General features: G+C 37.4%; 1 protein-coding gene across 1 annotated transcript in view; it reads right to left on the bottom strand.

Annotated features, from left to right (window-relative positions):
- FBN1 (fibrillin 1) overlaps window positions 1-19,341 on the bottom strand; it is a 228,745-nt gene that overhangs the window by 111,257 nt on the left and 98,147 nt on the right. Inside the window, exons 6-7 of the mRNA XM_063091977.1 lie at window positions 10,655-10,852; window positions 7,147-7,272 (exon numbers count right to left, since the gene is read on the bottom strand). Of these exons, the coding sequence (XP_062948047.1) occupies window positions 7,147-7,272; window positions 10,655-10,852 (324 nt within the window). The remainder of the gene's footprint in view (window positions 1-7,146; window positions 7,273-10,654; window positions 10,853-19,341) is intronic.

Raw genomic sequence — 19,341 nt, 5'->3', positions numbered from 1 at the left:
TTACAGAATAAAAACTCCATAGGCAACAGTCAACTCAAAGAGTGGGTGCTATTTCTCACAACATGACTTACCCAAGGGATTTATCAAATTCAAGAGATTAGAGCAAAGTAAAATCACTCCCTTGTAAACTATGTACTGCTGTTTCGCCAAGTAACTACAGCATGCTAGTATTCCAAAGGTAATTTATTTTAAAATTTTGTTTTCCCTGTTTTCTCCATGTTTTACATTAAGTTAAACTCCCCTACTAATTAGTCTATATTCTGCATCACTTCCTGCATTTCTTTTCAACTTATTTTCCACAAAGCAGATTCTGCAGTCCTACAGAGAAGAACTTGTGATCTGAATGCTGAGCAAGACTTGGCCAACTTGGGTGACCAGCCTGAGCATAGGCAGTGACAACCTGGTGTTCTCAGCACCCAAGCTACTATTATGATGGTTTTCTGAGGGTTTGGTAAATGAACTGTGATGGACACTGAGTGATCCACCCAGACCCCCCTTCAAGGAAGGACTTGTCCCAGCTGCTGGGAATGCTGTCAGCAGATGGCCTTTGGCTCTCAGCCCCTTAGGGATTTCCTGAACTGCAGAGAGCTGCCTCTCCGGAGGTCACACCCATTCCAGGCAGTCCACATGCAATGTCTGATTGTGGAGGAGGGATAAAGGTCTGATTATCTTGACCCAATGGGGTATAACTCTGAAAGCCACTCCGATTCCCCAGTTCCCTCTGTGGTCAGCCAGGGCTTTTGCTGGACTGCACCCAGCACACCTTCCTCATTTACCCACTCTTGCCTCCTTTCCTTCTCTTCTGCCGGTGTTGATCTCAGGGAAATCTCCTAATAAATATCCTGAATGCTATGGAGACCATAGTCAGGGTTTGCTCTCAGGGCCTGAGGCCACAAGTCTCCTCCAAAGAAGCAGTAAAAGTCCTTTAGGACAAATCTGACCATTTTCTTCAAGGAGAGATTTTCAACAGCCCAACCCATGAACTGACAAATGTCAATAGACGTGATACCAGTAGAGGGAGAAAAGAAATTGCGAACTTCCTTCTCAGCCGAGAGGTGAACTTGGGGCAAGGGAATGTGTATTGCCTCCTCTGTAAGACCAGTAGGGCTTCTGCACTGACCTAGGGAGAGGTAATGTTTGACCTAACCTCTTGGCAGAATTGTAATGGCCAGGATAACACCACTGAAAGTCTGAAAGGCTTATAACCTCAACATGTTTCTTCTCCAGTCTAAGTACTGCTCTTCATTTATAAAACAAAATAGATTTCTAAGTGGACAAGATTCAAGTATCTTCTGACTCAAGTTCACCTTGCTAGTCAAAAAGGCAGCAGTGACACTGTTTATAGGCAGTTTAACCTTTTTAAAAGCAAAATCAGCATTCTTCTATGCTAGGCTAGAGGCTAAACCAAACAATATTTCATTGCTTATATTAGAGTCAATGCTAACCTAAACAACACTGTCATCGTGAAGGTGTATAATGGTAAAGGTGCCTATTCTATTTCGACAGATATAAATTTCACTGGAGTCAGTAAGAAACTGCCACAGGCAGAGCCTAAGGTTCTGGAACTGGCATAATATCTCAAGGCATATTTTAAGACAGTTCTTTAACATGGATCCTTCTGTATTTCCCCAGCCACACTTTTACTTAACAGAAAGAAACAACAACAACAACAACAAACACAAGTATGTCAAAGAGCCTACAGGATTCAAAACTGCATTTAAGGAAAGAGAAAGATATAATATCAAGATATTAAGAAGACTGTGTCTTTTTCAAAGTGTCCCTAAAAGTTAATGTCTGAGTCATATAATACCTGTCAAAGATCACATGAGGAGACAGTGTCTGTTAAATCAAATATTTCCTCAAACTTTTAATAGAAATGACAGCTACCATCCTTATTAAGCCCACTTAACATATATCAATATCCAAAGAGGTTAAGTGACAGCATCTATCAGAAAAAGTTATTTAAAAACAGCAGTAGCTTTAGGTAGGATGGGTAAAACATTTTTCACATTCTGGCCAGGTAAGATGGTCAACTCATCTAATCCACACAGGACAGGTATGACCATGGGACCTGATTCTGTACCTCTGGTGCCCATACACACCTCCTGCATTACACTGAGGCCTTCAGAAAACTGACCTAAGTAAAACCTGTAAAAAAGAGCAAAGAGGTTCATCATTTACAAAGTGATGCTAAGCCCGAGTGTCCAACTGGCAGGGGTGTAAGGCGGGCAGCAGGGGCGTTTCCACCAGGTGCATGCCTTCAAAGGCCAACAGGTCAGGAGCTATGTCATAGCGCACAACTCTCCAGTTTTCACCGATAAAGATAAAATGGGACTAGGCCAAACTGTTACATTTGAAGGAGCTTAAATGACTTCTGTTTCCCCTTAATGTCCCCTCCTCAGTGACACATCCTTTTCCTCCAGGTGCCTAACACCTTTCCACTTTCCTGAATCACCTTGCTTCTCTGTCCCATTGCTCTGTAACGATAACAGCAAGAGTTCTGACTTCATTACCTGGCTGTGGTGGAAGTTCCTGACGGTCAAAGTCCAGAACAAGGGGTCTGAATTGGAATCGCATTATGAAACTCATTCATACCAATTTACTATTTCTGCTAGTTCTTACCACTCTGTGTTTATCCCCTTTTAATAGAATTTTAGGAACCCCAAGTAAGAAAAAATTTGAGAATGGTGATTTATCTCAGAGTTTCTGCAAGTGATTCTGTATCAAATGCCAGCTGTAAAAGTAAACCGGCTGGCGAGGCCTGGTGGGAAGGAGGGCTTGTCTGGGAAGAACTATTTCTGTGCTCGGGGCACTTTTCCCTGTTCCTTGAAGCAGGAGAAGAAAGGCAGAGCTGCTGGGAAGTACAAATCTCTAGGCAGCTGCCCATGACCTCACAGGCTTCATTCTGGGGACCAGAGAAGATACATAAATGGTAGGTCCATTCCCCCCACTTGCTACCCTGTCTTTTATCCTGTCCTTCCTTCTCATCACTCTGTCTCATCTGTTCTCCCTGGGCATTCTTCCCATCCCTAGCCCCTTTGCCATACTAGGGCTCCTTAGCAGAAGGGGAGGAATGATATGGAGAAAAGATGGGATGGAGCTCAGTCTCTTCTCTGGGACAGGCATCACTGGGGCTTTCATCTACCTAGAAGCTCTGTCTAAGATCACAGACTTGACAGAGGAAACTAGTTAACCTGATCCTGACTGTCTAGATTACTAAAAAAGTGAGAAAAAAATATATACTAAAAATAGTGGCAGCTGTTTAAAAGTAATATGTAACACCGATGATTATGAATACCACTGAGCCTGTGAGATTAACTTCATTTTATCATACAAACTCAACCCAGTATACAACATGTGACTATAAACAAGCTGATCCTGCAAGAAAACATCAGCCACACTGTTGTATAGTCAAACCACATATGCCAGCTCTCACGGTTTCTTATTCAAGCAGCATCCGTTGTCTGATCACAACTTAAAAATACCAAGAAGTGTAAAGATGGAGTCTGGATTGTGGAAATGGAAAGAACCCCCAGGTATCACTATGTTCAACCTCCTCATTTGAAAGTTGAAGTAACTCAGATGGTAATGGACTTGTCTAAGATCATGCAGGGACTTAATGAGGATGATGGCTAGTTCTATCTTATTCCCAGGGCTCTTTTGCCTGTACCACAGAGATTTTGTTCAACTAATTGCATAGGGAGCCAGTTACCTCGAGTAGTAAGACTCAAGAGCCTGCAACTAGCTTCAGAGGATGGAGTCCCATCAGTAGCAATGGGGTAAGCATTCTCCTTGGTGCTTGAGAGGATAACAGCCCCTAAAAGCATGTAGCCCTCAGATAAATATGGCATTATTTTGGAAAGGGGAAGTCCTGAGGTTTCTGGCTCACATATTAAGGAATGCATGGACTTAAGAGCCACATTTTTAAAAAAGGTCTTTTGCATCATGCAGTGCTATTATAATTGCTAAAGGCTGGGCTGACGATAATCTAAATCCCAAAATATTAGTGGTTAATTAGGAATCCAAGGGACTTCTTCCAGAAATAAAACTTAATCCCTTAATTACACGTTTTATTTCTTAATTTCCTCCCACAGTAACCTATGCAAATATGGACTTGGTTTCCAAAAGGAAATGGCTCGTGTGTCCTTTCACTGTGCACACTCCATAGGCATCGGAAAAATCAACAAAGGTGGGCATGAACTCTGTTTCCCTTTTTCTCAAATCACAGCTATAAATCTCAATCTTTTTCTTCTTAAATGTATGAAAATTTAATAATTTTTATTTAATCATTTCAGCTTGTTAATTTATATTTCAAATGTATCTAAACTATATGCATTTATATAAAACTGGGTCTACAACATGTTTTTTTTTTTTTTAAGTTTTGTGAAAAGGAGAATATTTTAGGAAGGAAGGGAGAATTCTGCAAAGAGGAAGATCTCATGAAAGGCGATTTGAATAAAACCATTCTTGCATATGAGGGAGTGACAGTTAGCATCTTGTGAATTTGCTAAAACCAATTTAATTGAGTTGTTATACTCTTTTAAAGTACTATACAAAGTACCCAACCTCTTCCTCTCCAAGTCAAGAAGAAGACACATTTCAAACGCCATTCTAATTGTTCCAGAACAATTTTCACAAGGGCACAGAACTCCTGTTAACAGCTTGACTATCTTCCCAGGGCACATATAGAATTTTTTGTTCTCACAGTGGCCGTGGGCCAGATTTTTGGGTTCTCTCTCTTGACCATCTAGAGACCATCCTATGCCCAGAGTTATGCCATTCCCACAGAGAGGCACTGTGACTGGATAAGTGGAAGAAAGTTGGAGAAGGGGACCCAGCTCGCCAAGAGTTCTCAGAAGACTTTCTGATTACTTTCCTACCACAGTACAACTGGTCAACAACGCTCAAACCAAGTCTCCAGGCCAGCAAACACGTAGTACTAACAGAACATTCTCTTCTAATAACAATTTTGCATAGAAAAATAAAAAAGAAGGAAAAAATCATCATGTAAATTTAATGTAACATACATGGAAAAGGTGGGGGCGGGGGGGAAGGTCTAGCCAAAAGTATTCTGTTTTTATCCTGTTACTGACTTCAGTATGCAGTCAGAAAAAAAAAATTTGTGTGTGGAAAAGGATTAATCCTCAGACTGAATTTTTGGTCCATTGGCTACACCACTGTAATAGGTTTGCTTAGTATTAATAAAAGGATTTGAATCTTTCTTCCTAAAGTCTGAGCACTGAATCTGCATCTTTTGTCTCATCCACATCTACAGAAGGTGATCATTCCTGATTGTTAACTGACTGGTCCGAGTAAAAATCAAGAGACAGAAAATCAATTCTAGTTCAGGCGGGAAGCTATCATAACTTCAGAAAACAAAACACAGACTGGACAAACACATGGCCTATATTGCCCTGAATCTTGAAGCTGACTATGTCTCTTGAAGCTGAATATATTATACTGAGAAAGCCTAAAAATATAAGACACAACCCATTGTTGATGTGGATTTTGCATGCAATAAACCCTAATAGCTTATTAAGTTAATGCTGGAAAACAGTATGTATGACAATACCTGAAAATCTACACCATGATATTTTAAATAGTTTCAAATATCAGAAAATATTGTTGTTAAACTAGAGGTAATGGCTCACATGTAGGAAAAAAGACAGTGTGATATGGTACAATGAGCACCAGAGTGTGAGTCAAAAGAATTAAACTTTAGAACCACAGAATAACCTCAGACAGGCACTTACACCCAGGACACAGGTCCTTAATTTATAACGTCAAAGGATGGAACTAGGTGAGTTCTTATTGCTTTCAGTATCAAGACTCTCTGCTTCCAACTTAGATCTACAATACAACTTCTAAAATGCATTAATCTATAGAGTCCACTTTAAATTGTTCTTTGAAACTTAAAATGTTTTGAAGAAGCCCTCCTTCAGAAAGAACTAAAGTATTTTTGACAGCTACCTCAAATAACTGTTTATAACATGTTCAAGAACACAATATAAATTATATATTTTATGATGATTAATAACCTAAAAAGAATTCCAACCCATAAAGGTAATTCTATCAGAGTTATTTAGTTTCAGAGCAAGTAGATATTAAATGTCTTGTATGTAAGTTATGAATCACACCTTAAATTTAAAGCTGTCTTTTGCTTATAGGACATACTGTGGCAACCAAAAAAGGTTAAGAATCCAAGTCTAGACAAATAACTTAGAATGAACTATTCCTCATTGCTAACGTCTAGGAGTATAAATACAACAGCAACTGCTTACAATAAAACTGCATACATCTAAATGAAACCTCGACTTACGCCAGGTAGAGTGAGCTGAGAATAAAGGGAAAAGCTTTATTCTGAGCTCAATAAGAGACATAGCCTTGAGAATGCTGTTACATTATTGTCAGACATTATCATATATAAGGTACATGCGTTCATCAAAGAGAAGAAAATTCCAGGTTGCCTACTTATTTTCTAGTTGCTTCCCTCCCATGAAGGAATTATTACTGTACTTGGAAGCCAGGCCTCTTTATGGCAAATAGCAGTACTGGCAAATATGAACACATCCTCTATGTGAACACATTTTTAGATCCTCAATCTATAAACTAAATGCCCATATGAAACTTCTGTTTGATTAACATTAAAAGGTTTCCATTTTATAGGCATATATCATCCCACAGAAAAGAAAATCTTAAGCTTATACTAGCAGCATAAATATGAGAGTTAATAGATTTTTCTCTCCCACACACACACAAAAAATCAAACATACATTTTGACTAGAAAAACACAAAATATATATCATTCTGAATGATACCTAATGGTCAAATTTAAATTCATGTCTCTAGAACTATGCAAAAACATGTGTCAAACATTTTAAACCAAATATTGGTTCAAAAATATTTCATGTTTTAATATTTAATTTGATTCAGATGGACCACTTATTTTGGGTCTATAAAAATGGAAAAAGCTGCAGGGTTTTTCTGGTTCAATAGCATAAACGCATATTATTCCTGGTAAGAATATCATATTTACACATTCACAGGGATGACAAAGAAGGATTTAGGAACAATTTGCAAACAAGCTTGTCACTGATGTTGAATTTTGCCTGCCCCCACCACCCTGCAAAGCATGAGATTTCTTACCTTCACATTTTTGTGACACTTCATTAAATTTGTGTCCAGCAGGGCATTTGCACTCAAAAGACCCAACAGTATTAATGCAATTTCCTCCTTGACAGAGCCCAGGGATGGCCTGGCATTCATCCACATCTGTCAGGTTTTAGAAGAGAGAGAGAAAGAAAGATGCATATAAAATTCATTGCAGAAGAAAACATGATAGTTTGTTTGCAATTATATTACCACATTTATATCAATGAGTTATTTTTCCATCACAATATTTGGAATATGATGAAACTATTTCTCACAATGACATTAGATAAATTAAGTTATGTAATTAACATAGTTTGGGCAAGAATATTCTATAAAAAGTCACAAGTATTCTTTATTTTTCCTACCTTCCATTTTCCCTCATGTAGAAGAGAATATTTGTACCAGCTTTTCTGGGTTTTATTACATATACAGCAAAGTACAAGGTTAAGTGATAAAAAAAAAAAAAGGCCAGTGTTCACTGCCTCATCTTTATATCCAGACTGGCAGTAATTCAAGAAATCTTTAAAATCAAAAGGTAAAAATTTCTACAATGGAACTATCTTTAAGAGTTGTACTGATTTATTTAAAATAATTTACTTAAGGTCCCTCAGACTGCATGACACAGCTAAGGTTTTTGCACAAATGAGGCAGAAAATGTTCACCTTACATTCTGGAGAATTGTCTTGCACCGTAAAAATTAAACAACTCAGAAAATTAAGCCAAGAAGTGAAAGATATATCCAGGCAAATGTGCACTCTCAGCTGCAGACTTACCTTTGCGGCAGAGCAGCTGCCAGAGGGAACCTTTTTAATGGTGAGTCAGATCATGACCCTCCCCAGCTCAAAACTCAAGTCCATGCTAAGCCCTAGAAAGTTCTCCACGATCCTTCTGCTTCTCTGACTTCATCTCCCACACTTCTCCCTCTCTTACTCTTCTCCTACCCCACTGGCTTCCTCAAATATGCCACAAATGCACCTGCCTCGGGGCTTTGGAGAGGTTGCCCCTTTGCCTGAAATATACTTCCTCCAGAGAGCTGCATGACTCAAGTTGCCCCATCCTTCAGGTCTCAGCTCCAATGCCACTGCAGTAGGCAGCCCTTCCCTGGACAGCCCCACAGCAACACCTGGGCCCCTGGCCCACACCACTCTTCTGACCCTATTTATTTTTTTCCATAGGACTACCACTAACTGACCTAATATGTATCTCTTTGATTTCAGTATAAGCTTCCAGAGAGCATGACCTTTATCAGTTTTGCTCACTGCTGTTATCCTCAGCACCTAAGGACTAACCTGTGGTCTTATGTGTAATCCCAAATATTCGCTTTCCAGGAATAAAATTAATCACCCCAGGCTCACCATATTCACTTATGAACACTACAAAAGTACATGCACATTCTCTCCATTTCTCCATTCATAACATAGAAAAGTCTAATTTAATAAAGAACCTCCGAGGAAACAGTCTAACATTCCTTCCTCTACTTTAGGTATTCTTTTAGGAATCTGGAAGCCTGGTGTAGTCTTTAGTGTCATTCTTCATTGAGTGAAGCAACAAAGCGATTGCCAGTTTGTAAGATCTCAACTCGCCTTCTTGAGAAAAGTCAGCATGCAGTATAAGGGATACTAAAGGAACAAGAATTTATTTTGCTATAAAAGTGTCACTTATTGTTTTAAATGGGTGACTTGACCCACAAATGAATGGCTATATGTGAAATACAATTAGATGATGTTTTATAGCTGCTTTCAGTTTTGTCTTAGACCAGAATTTTCCATCCTCTTGATATGTTGAATATGTTTATTAAAATGTTATTTCAAATAACACTTTTAAAAGATTTTACATACAGGCAAAACTAGGTAGTCTTGTTGGATATGATTTTTGGCCAATAGGAAATATATATGAAGGCGTCCTCTACTGGCTGTACGTTCCAAGACTGAAGCTCCTTTATGAACCTATTTGCCCACAGCCCCTCACCTCTGGCCCAAGGACTATAAACACCAGCAAAGAGAGCCCCAAGTCAATTGCAAGATGTCTCCAAAAAAAAAAAAAAAACAAGAGGAATTTCTTTTTCTAAGTGGCAATATAATGGCTATTTTGATTCCATTGGTTTTCACAAATTTTCTTATAAAAAACCTTTCTTTTTTTATCTTGGATGTTGAATAGCAGAGTCAGGAAGGAACAGGAAGCAAATGTTAAAATTCAGATTGTATGAAATGAAAAGCAAGCTAAAGAGAAAGCAGTTCTTCATTCTCTTTTTCCCCATTCTGTTAGTACCCAAATCTCTGACAATGACTCACTCACTGATGGGCAGCTGGGCACTTAAATCTGGCTTTCTGGTCACTGTCAATGAGTTCTTGGATATTAGCTAACTTCAGAACACCAAAACCATGTTGTTTAAAACTCACTGGGATTTCTAAAGATGAGAAAAATAAGAAGGCACCGAAGAAGAGGGGAAACTAAACTTAATCTTAATTTTATAAAATCCTACAATTCAAACCTTTATAATTCCAGGGTTTCAAAGTAACTTCTTGATGTTCATGACATTCTGAAGGTTATGTTCAAGGACATACAAATGATTTGTACATTGTACAATGGAAGCCAGGACCAACAATATCAGAAGTGGAATTTATTGAAGTATAATTTAATGGAGACCCACAGAACTTCTGTTTTACTGCATATTACACTTAGAATTAGCATATAGAACAAAGCCAAACTATTATCTATTTGTCTCAGAAAAGCATACCCTGAATTCTCTGAAAATACTGCAACTTACTAAAAAAAGCACTGAAGACGTCTAAAGGAAACAGATATAGCCTGCGAGTTTTCAATCCCATCAGTTTAGTGTGGAGCTGCCTCTGTTCACCTCCCCCTGTTTCCTGCCAGACATCCAGACAATAAAAGAATTTGTACAGCTGGAAGAACAGGAGGAAAAGCCAAAAACAGAGTAAGGGCTTCTATGGGAGGCAGGAGAAGCAGCAAGCAGGCAACATCTGGGGATATTTAAAACTGTGAAACAAATCCTAATTTATTTCTGACTTGTAAAAAAATGCATAATGTAGCATGTAAAATGGCGAGAGGAACAATTTTCTTCAGGTCAATTAAGTACAACCGACGAGACAGAGGATCTCCAATGGTTTCAAACTAAGAAAAAAAAATTTAAGAAAAGCATAAATGGCCTTGTTCTCAAATCTGTGTGTTTTTGCACAGCACTGCTACAACGCACAACACTGCTTTAAACAGGATTACACCAGCCTTGCAGTCAGAAGTACATAAAAACACCTCTGGGGTGAGAGAGGGGGAACTGCTGGCAAGGAAACATCTGCTGGTAAGACTTCAGCTGCTCTCCTGCGAGCCACGTTCCTAATACCTTAGTCGGATATCTTGCAGTCAGCGAAATCGTGAAGTTATGTTCTGACACCACTTTTCCATTCTCTTCAACCTCACTGGAGAATGGCTCTCCAGAGCAAATAATTTTAATCCACTAATAATTCCATCGGCCCAGGTTTACCTTGACAAGCTCCTGTGCGGATGTTTGGAATGAAGCCCCGGCGGCAGGGATGAGGCTGGGCAGGACACATCTCACAGGGGTGGCCCCAGGCACGGCCGATGGTGGCACAGCACAGTGTCTTGGTGCAGACAATCCCGCTGAGCTGTCCCTGGCACATCTGGTTGCTGACCACAGTAAAACACGGGCCTGTCCTGTAATCTGGAAATAAAGAATAAGAATCCCATGAAAGTCCAGAAAAGCAAGAACCATCACGCAGAGGAACAGCTGTGCTCAATCTTGCCGGACTCCAAATTAAGAAATGGATTTCCGGGATGGAATTGTGCATCGCTGAATCTGTGCAAAGCATCGGGCAGACCACTCTACCTCTGAACCCACTTTCCTCATCTACAACATGGGGATGAAAACATCGGTTCCTATCCACTTTGCAGATGCCGTTGCAAGAATCAGATGCACTAGTGGAAAACTCTTTCCAACTGAGAGTTGCTGTACAAATATAACATAGTAATATTATTATCCACTCATTCTCTCAAGGAAATGTATCAGTGCCTACACTGAATCAGCCCCTGTGCCTGATACAGGTGCTTCAGTGATTAAAAGAGAACAAATCCCTGCCCTCACAGAACTTACAGCCTATTGAGGTTGGAGCAAACAAAGAATTTCAGAACTTGCAATTAGGTAAGTAGTAGCACCTTCTTCCTGGGACTTCCTTGAACCGAAGAAATAGTTATCTGTTTCTTTTGGATTGGGCCCATCTTATCTCAAATACAAAAACAAGAAAAAAAACAAATTTTTTAAAAAAATTTACCCATACAAAACACATCAGGTATTTAATACAAGGAGTGATGACACTGGTCTGAAATTATTGTAACCCCTGGGCAAAGGGATCATCTTAAAGCAAAGAAGGATAAACTAAGGCCACAAGAGAATTGCCAAGAACAGTCTTACTGGATATAAGATCTGCCTCTTTTTTTTTTTTTTTTGCTAGAGGGAAAAAAATCAATCTGGGCTTAGCAACCAACAAATAAGAAAGATTACGATGTAGCGAGCACAGAGGACCAAAGCCAGACTGTCCTCAAAGCCTCACGTGTGAGAGAAATCAGGGTCTTAATACCCCTTTCTGTTCCACAATGGCCTCAACAGAAAAGGGAGGCTGGGCTGGCGCAGGACTCATGGAATCCCATCTACCACCTGACAGCTTCATGGTTCCTCACGTCATTTTCAGAAGTGCACAGGTAGAGTGTTCCCTGTGAGTCTGTGGATGGACTAAAGGATCCCAACAAGTTCCTTTCACCACTGAATTCAGTTTTATGAAAACCACTGGTTGTGCTAATGAAACCACTGGGTTATGTTTTCGATTTTACTTTCTTCTCTCTTTAAGTAGTTCACTGGACACAGACATGCAATTTACTAAGGACAACTCTTCATTACAATCCCAGCTAGAGTGAGCAGTCTGCACAATGACAACATTTTGGTAATAGCTGAATCTTATCATGTGGCATCCCTCTATCCTGCATGTTTTCTCCTGTTTCTCACTCCAGCCCCTCCCTTGGGGCTATAACCCCATCTGCTTACTGCATCTCTGCTCCCCATCACTAAATACTCTTCCTCACTCTCCCTTGCTATCTGGAACGAACCACCTCTGGTCAGTGGCATTGCAGAAACAGTACTGCCCTAATGCTGATGCTGCAAGATCAGCCTTCTGAGGAATTCCAAAACCAAAACTCCACCCCAGTCAAGTACATCTAGGGGACCAGGCCCAAATTATGGTAGCATCTGAGAGACAGGCAGGATAGTCAAAATGTTAAGTTCCCACCTCTACATCTCCCTCCCTCCGTGCCAAATTATGCTGTGTGTGTCACTCATGGGATGCAAGATGATTTTAGATTGTCTTAGTTTAACAGTCATATGTTAATTTTAATTGTATTATTAAAAAGTATAAACATACCAGAATCATGATTTCACAGATGTTTGCTATGATGAAGATGAATTTTCAAAATCTTTTAATTCAATTTAAAGGAAAACATTAATAAATACTAGTACAGGTGATATGCAGACCAGCCAAAACTTGTGTGGGTGATACATAAATGCCACCAGACTTACCTTTCCGGAAGACTAACCTTAGACCTTTGCTCCCCTTAAGTCTCTGCATGATCTGGCTCCACCTATATTTCCAGCCCTATCTACTGACACTTCATCAGTTTATTATTTGTCTTTTTACCTTGTTTATACATTTTTTACTCTACTGATTCTGTTTTACTCATATATAGTCAAATTCTAGGTATATTTGAATATTTTACATAATATGCCAGATTTATTCCAAACCTGCTCTCTTCTTTCATAGATACAGAATTTAAACGAGAATACAAATATTAAATACTAAGCTGTTGCATAAAATCTCAGCCCTCATTTTGTTCCATCAATAAAGAAAAAGTCACAGCACCATGGTAGTTTGTAACAAAATCACTCATAAACGCAATAACCACGTGAGCAAAGTGAAAACTAAAGTCATTTTTACATCTTAGCCTCAATTCTTCCAAATATTACCTATAGGCATATAATAATAAGTACCTGTCTGCTATACGGTTTTTCTTTCCTATTTTAATATTATATCATGTATTTTTCTGATTCAAAATTAAATAATTATTTTAGACAATTAAGAAAAGGCAGCAACATACAAATAAGAAATATAATTGTACTTTTAAAAACCCTTGATAAACATATAGGTTATATTATCATACATAATTTTATGTGTATGTGGTTTTTTTTAATCATAAAATGAGGATCACACTAAATATGCAATTGGAATCCTGCTGTTTTTTTCATTTAACATGCCAAAAGCATTTCCCCATGTAATTAAATACCATTACAAAATATTACTTTCATTGCTGCATAATTTCCCATCAAGTTATAATATTATTCAATAATTTTCTTACTGTGTGTCATTTAAAGTGCTTCTAATTCTTCAATATTACACATCAAGATTTTTATGACTATACATATGTCTGAGACTAGAAAGACTGCAGCAGTATAATCTTTTATTTAAAAAATAAATAAAAGTTTCTATGTTAAGTAACAAGAAAGAGAATTTAGGCTTGTTTCTTTCCCGTTAATTTACTGAGATAAGTGCAAATGCTTTAATCAAACAGATTGATGCTAGCATGCCAATCTTTTTTTAAAAAAGCATAATGGAACATGAATTTTAACATATAATCCTCTCTTCAACACTACTTAAGTTTGTTTATCCTCCTCAGTTTGCCGAGATACTCTGTGGAATTATCGTACATATGAGGATTGCAAAGATTCAGGATAGATGTAAATATGGTGTTTTGTGAGTGACACCAGCAAAATCCAGGCACAATACAAAATATTAAGAAAAATCTGATTCAGTCCTGTCTAACACTGATTCATCACTACAGAAGGGAATTCCTCATTGGTAGATCTTCATGAAAAGAAAAATAATCCTTAAGACTTTTCCAGGGTCATAACTTCTTGCTCTCATTTCAATATGAAGTAAATGGAATAAAGACGGCACCTGTTAATCCTGACTACGTGCATTAGGCATCTCTACAGCCCATAAGAACCCATCTTCATTAAACGTATTGGATAGTTGGCAAATAGTGAGAGTACGTAGAGCAGAATTTACAGACTTAACACATTTCCATGCTAGATACTTATCACCACAGAAAAAGTGATTCAGAAACAAATTAGAACTGGCTCATTAGTGCAGATTAGCAAGTGGACAAACATTTGCAGATTCATATTTTCAATAAAAATTGCTGATTGCAGAGGGAGAGGCATAATCTGGATGAAATAGATTTGGATTTAAAAACCTCATGGGAGGTAAATGCTGTATTAACTTGGTTTTCAAGTGTCATTCCGATTTGGCAGCATGTGCTTTTGTCCTGTGCTTCATTTAGATTGCCAAAGTTACGCTATTTTGGGTCCCACACTCCAACTACAGAAAGAAATCTTCCCACACCCCCAATTCCTGACTAATAATCCAATTATGTACAATTATTCCCATAGTACTTATGTGATAGCTAAATTCACTCCTTTTTTTTTTTCAGATAGTCCCAGCACTAGACACAGAATGTGTTTAATCCATTGCTTGTGTAATGTCTGACTCATTCCTGCTTCAATGTAAATCATTATTCCTAATGCAGCTAAAATATAGTATTAGAAATACTTTCTATTTGCAAATTGCTCTACAATCACTTCCTTATAAGACCTTCATGAACTAAGGCTACAGGCCAAGCCTTTCCAAAATTAAAATGCAATTTTAATTGTTTTTAACTGGCTTACTTCTAGTGTGGCTAGTTCATGGGAGATTCGGCATCTCCGTGTTCCCATTCTGAGTGGTTAGCTCAAGGATTGCTCTGCAGTCCCATTAGATTTGGCTTCAAGGCTTGGGCTCTGACCATCATGTGTCTGCAACCTCTGATCCTCACCTCATTCCCAGCTCTGCAGCTCAGAATGCTGTGGTCTACAGCACTATTTCACTTTCATTCGTAATCAGACTTCACTCTGAAGCAAATGCATCCTTTACAGAGAGAGAATATTTATTCTGCGGTACAATGAATTCTTTTCATTCCTGCCTAGTCACTAAACCACAAACTGCAGGGAAGGCACAAGGATATAATTTGGGGCACTAGGCTCCAATTATTTTAAATCCTTTTCATAAAAATTACAAACAAAAGAATGAGATATCAATTTATCCATGACAGACAGGGTCACGGCACACTTATTCCTCCCAGGTAGGTTGGCCTGGGACACATTAGGCTCCTAATGTGTGGAATTTCAATACAACTTTCTAAGGAAGGGGTTCAGAGAACTTTTAGTCTAAGGAAAATTAAAGCAAAGAAGTTCCATCATCATAGTCAATCCCATAACGTTGTTACTTCTTACTTCAGTTATTCTTAACCTTAGGATACAACAGAATCACTTGGGGAGCTTTTTCAAAATGCTGATGCCTGGGCCTCACCTTGTTCTCTCCCAGGCCTCCCCCATGAAATTCGATTCAGTAGGTATGGCACAGCAAAGGAACGCATATTTTGCAAAAGCTCCCTCAAAGATGATTTTTGCCCTCTAGGGCTCTAAATTGTATCTCTCTGTCGCACTCTCTCTCTCTCCCTTTATTGAGGAGTGCTTATGTTGCATGATTAATTGGAGATATTTGCAAGAGAGCTGACTGTTTATCTGAAAGTCTAACCTTGTAAACATGAGATAGCCATAAACTGAGATCACTACTGCTCAACATACCCACTATCTCACAACTAGGACTGACATTCTAATCATGGCAACACAGTATTCATTTCCATAGCATTGCACTGATGATGAGTCACTTAATCATGGTCTTTATTAATTATATTACAATTAATTATACTAACCACAAACTCACCAAACCAAACAACATCCAAAATTTAAGAAGGCTGTGTATCTTGATGGCAGAAAAAAATTTTTAAGAAGGCAGATCACCCACTTCTGCACTGTCCTAATGGTTAACTGAATTCCCATTTCCACACTCTTCCCTTCTAGAGTTACAAAGCACATTGATATACATGACCTCACACCACTACTGTGAGCTTGTAAGTGGACATAATTCCAGGGGGATTCTCCAGTTGGGGCCCAAATACAATGATCACACTTAGCATCAGTAACACCAAAAGTTGACTCTTAATTTCCTCCAAAATTGCACTATCACAGACCACTTTGAAACCCTTCCAGGATTCCTATTTTGATAAATATGAAGTACTAAACATTAGATAGAGTTTCTTGTCAAAATAGTCAAACTTTAGTCTATTAAGTTTCCAGACATAACTTCCAGCTGAAATAAAATACAGGGATAGAAGAATAAGATAAATAACACCACAAGGAAAATCAGAAAACCCAAAATGTGTGGGACATTTTCTAAGGCAACTGTCTTGCACTTTTCCAAAAGTAAATGATCCCTCCATCCCCCCCAAAAAAGATAGATTATTTTAGATTAAAAACCATAATTACCAAACCTTGATTAGATACTGTTTATAAAAGAGACAATTTGGGAAATTTTCAATGGAGTGGATATTACATGATATTGTGGAATTGTTGCTTTCTTAGGTGTGATAATGGTATTGTGATTATATGCAAGAATGTCCTTATTGTTTAGAGGAGAAGTGTCGTGATGTATGCAACTTAATTTTCAAATGATTCAGTAAAACAGATGGACAACAAATATATATTTTAATATATTTTTATATATATTTATACACTTTGTATATATTATATATGCACACATATATACATACATGTATGTATATACACAGAGCTAATATGTGGGAAAATGTTAACAATTATTTCATATAGGTGGAAGATATATGGTATACTTTATATTATTCTTTCATCTTTAATGTAAGTTTGAATTTTTCATGATAAAAATTCTGGAAGGGGGTTTGAGAATTCTTTTCAGGGCTACTTTCACTATGCAGTGTTGCCACTCCCATTTTATTCATGCTACATGAATTTTTTTAATGACAAAATGTTTCAAATATACTTTTTAATCTATGCATTTATATAAGATACTGTAAGTTTACTTATTTAACATGGTCTATGCAATGTTATTTTTTAAAATATGACCTTTTGGAAAAATCTACCAAACTGCATTATGCAAAATGTTTATCTTTAAGCAGCTGCATCTGAGGTATGGCTTTATTGTAACTAAATGTTTTTTTAAAAATACTTTAGAAATAAGCATAGAAATACACACCAAACTTGTTAATATTTTCCCTGATTTCTAACTTCTTTAATTCATATGTTAAAAGTATTACCACTATAAACTTAAATGTACATATCATTCAAAACTGCAGAAACAAGGTGATTTGTTGTACACCTTTTAACCTAACCTGCAGACTAAGCAATTCACCAAAATTCAGATTGTAGTTCTGTGGGACCCAATTATGTGTGGCAGCAATTCAACTACAGAAAATTGTTACCACATTTTATTCTGTTCCATGATGAAGAAAACAGTAAGAAATCTTGTTCAGGTTAAGAGAATATCTCATTTCAAAATAATCATTTACCTAACATTATTTGTTCCTTCACTATAAATCCTACAAGTCATTACTGACTTTCATTTTCCCCCAAAGTTATCTCTAAAATACCTTTACTAGAAAAAAAACATAAGTAGGGTAATGGGTGGAAGTCAAACCCTGGTTTAGGTGACATATTTACCATGAAGATGATAAAATCACAGAGAACGCCTTCATTTTTAACAGACTGCAAGTTCCCCTTCAAAGAACCAGTTGGCTCTGATTTATTCACTTTTAAAATGGTTTGTATGAAGTGCCACATTAAAACAAACTCTGCAGTTTTACCACAAAGCATCAGCTATTAAACAGCAAGACAAAAACAACATTATATAACAATTTGACTTATTGGTTCTTTTGTATTTTCTTCAAAGCCATCAAGCATAAAACATTCTCTACTATCCAAAAGCAAGATTAGCAGAATAAGAGTAAAAGGTCCTATGATCAATGATACTAAATATAAAAATTGCCAGGGACAACATACTCTTAGATCAACCTGTATATCTCAAAAGGGCCTTGTACTATTGTTTATGCATAAGTTCTACCAAAGGTAAAATCAATTTCTGAAGGGTTCTAATAGTATGTTGTATCATTAAATTATTTTTATAAATGGGATTTTCAGTAGCAGGCCAATATCAACATTGAATACTGTATATACAGAGTGTAAAAGCCTATGTTAGCAAAGCAGCAATAATTGATTAGGTCTTCTTGATTCAGTCTTGGTAGTTTGTATGTGTACAGAAATTTATCCATCTCCACCAGGTTTTCAAATTTGTTGGCATATAGTTGTTCATAGTAATCTCTAATAATTCTTTGTATTTCGGAGGTATCAGTTATGATGTCCCCTTTTTCATTTCTGATTTTTGTTTTTTAGGTCTTCTCTCTTCTTTTTTTAATTAGTCTGGATAATGGTTTGTCTTTTTCTTTATCCTCTCTAAAAACCAACTTTTTCTTTCATTGATCTTTTGTATTGTATTTCATTTAGCTCTGCTCTGATTTTAATTCTTTCTTTCCATCTATTAACTTTGGGATTTGCCAATAACAAGCAAAAAGACTGAAGCAGTAATCAGAAATCTTCCAACAAAGAAAAGCCCAGGACTGGATGGCTTCACTGCTTAATTCTGCCAAACCTTTAAAGAAGAATTAATACCAATTCTCTCCAAACTATTCCAAAAAATTGAAACAGAGGCCCTTCTCCCAAACTCATTCTATGAGGCCAGCATCACCCTGATACCAAAATCAGACATAGATACAATAAAAAAAGAAAACTGCAGGCCAATATCCTGATGAACTTAGACACAAAAATCCTCAACAAAAAACTAGCAAACTGAATACAGCAACACATCAAAAAGATTATAAACCATGATCAAGTGGGATTCATCCTAGGGAAGCAAGGATGGTTCAACATAATGCAAATCAATAGATGTGATATAACACATCAACAAAATCAAGACAAAAACCATGTGATCATCTCAGTAGATACAGAAAAAGCATTTGACAAAATTCATCATTCCTTCATGATAAAGACTCTCAACAAGTTAGGTATAAAAGGAAGGTATCTCAACACAATAAAAGCCATATACAACAGACCCACTGCCAATATCATCCTGAATAATAAAAAAGCTT

Source organism: Cynocephalus volans, chromosome 3, assembly GCF_027409185.1.
Source record: "Cynocephalus volans isolate mCynVol1 chromosome 3, mCynVol1.pri, whole genome shotgun sequence".
In the NCBI taxonomy this organism is placed as follows: Eukaryota; Metazoa; Chordata; class Mammalia; order Dermoptera; family Cynocephalidae; genus Cynocephalus; species Cynocephalus volans.
This window is presented reverse-complemented; position numbering and strand designations above follow the sequence as displayed.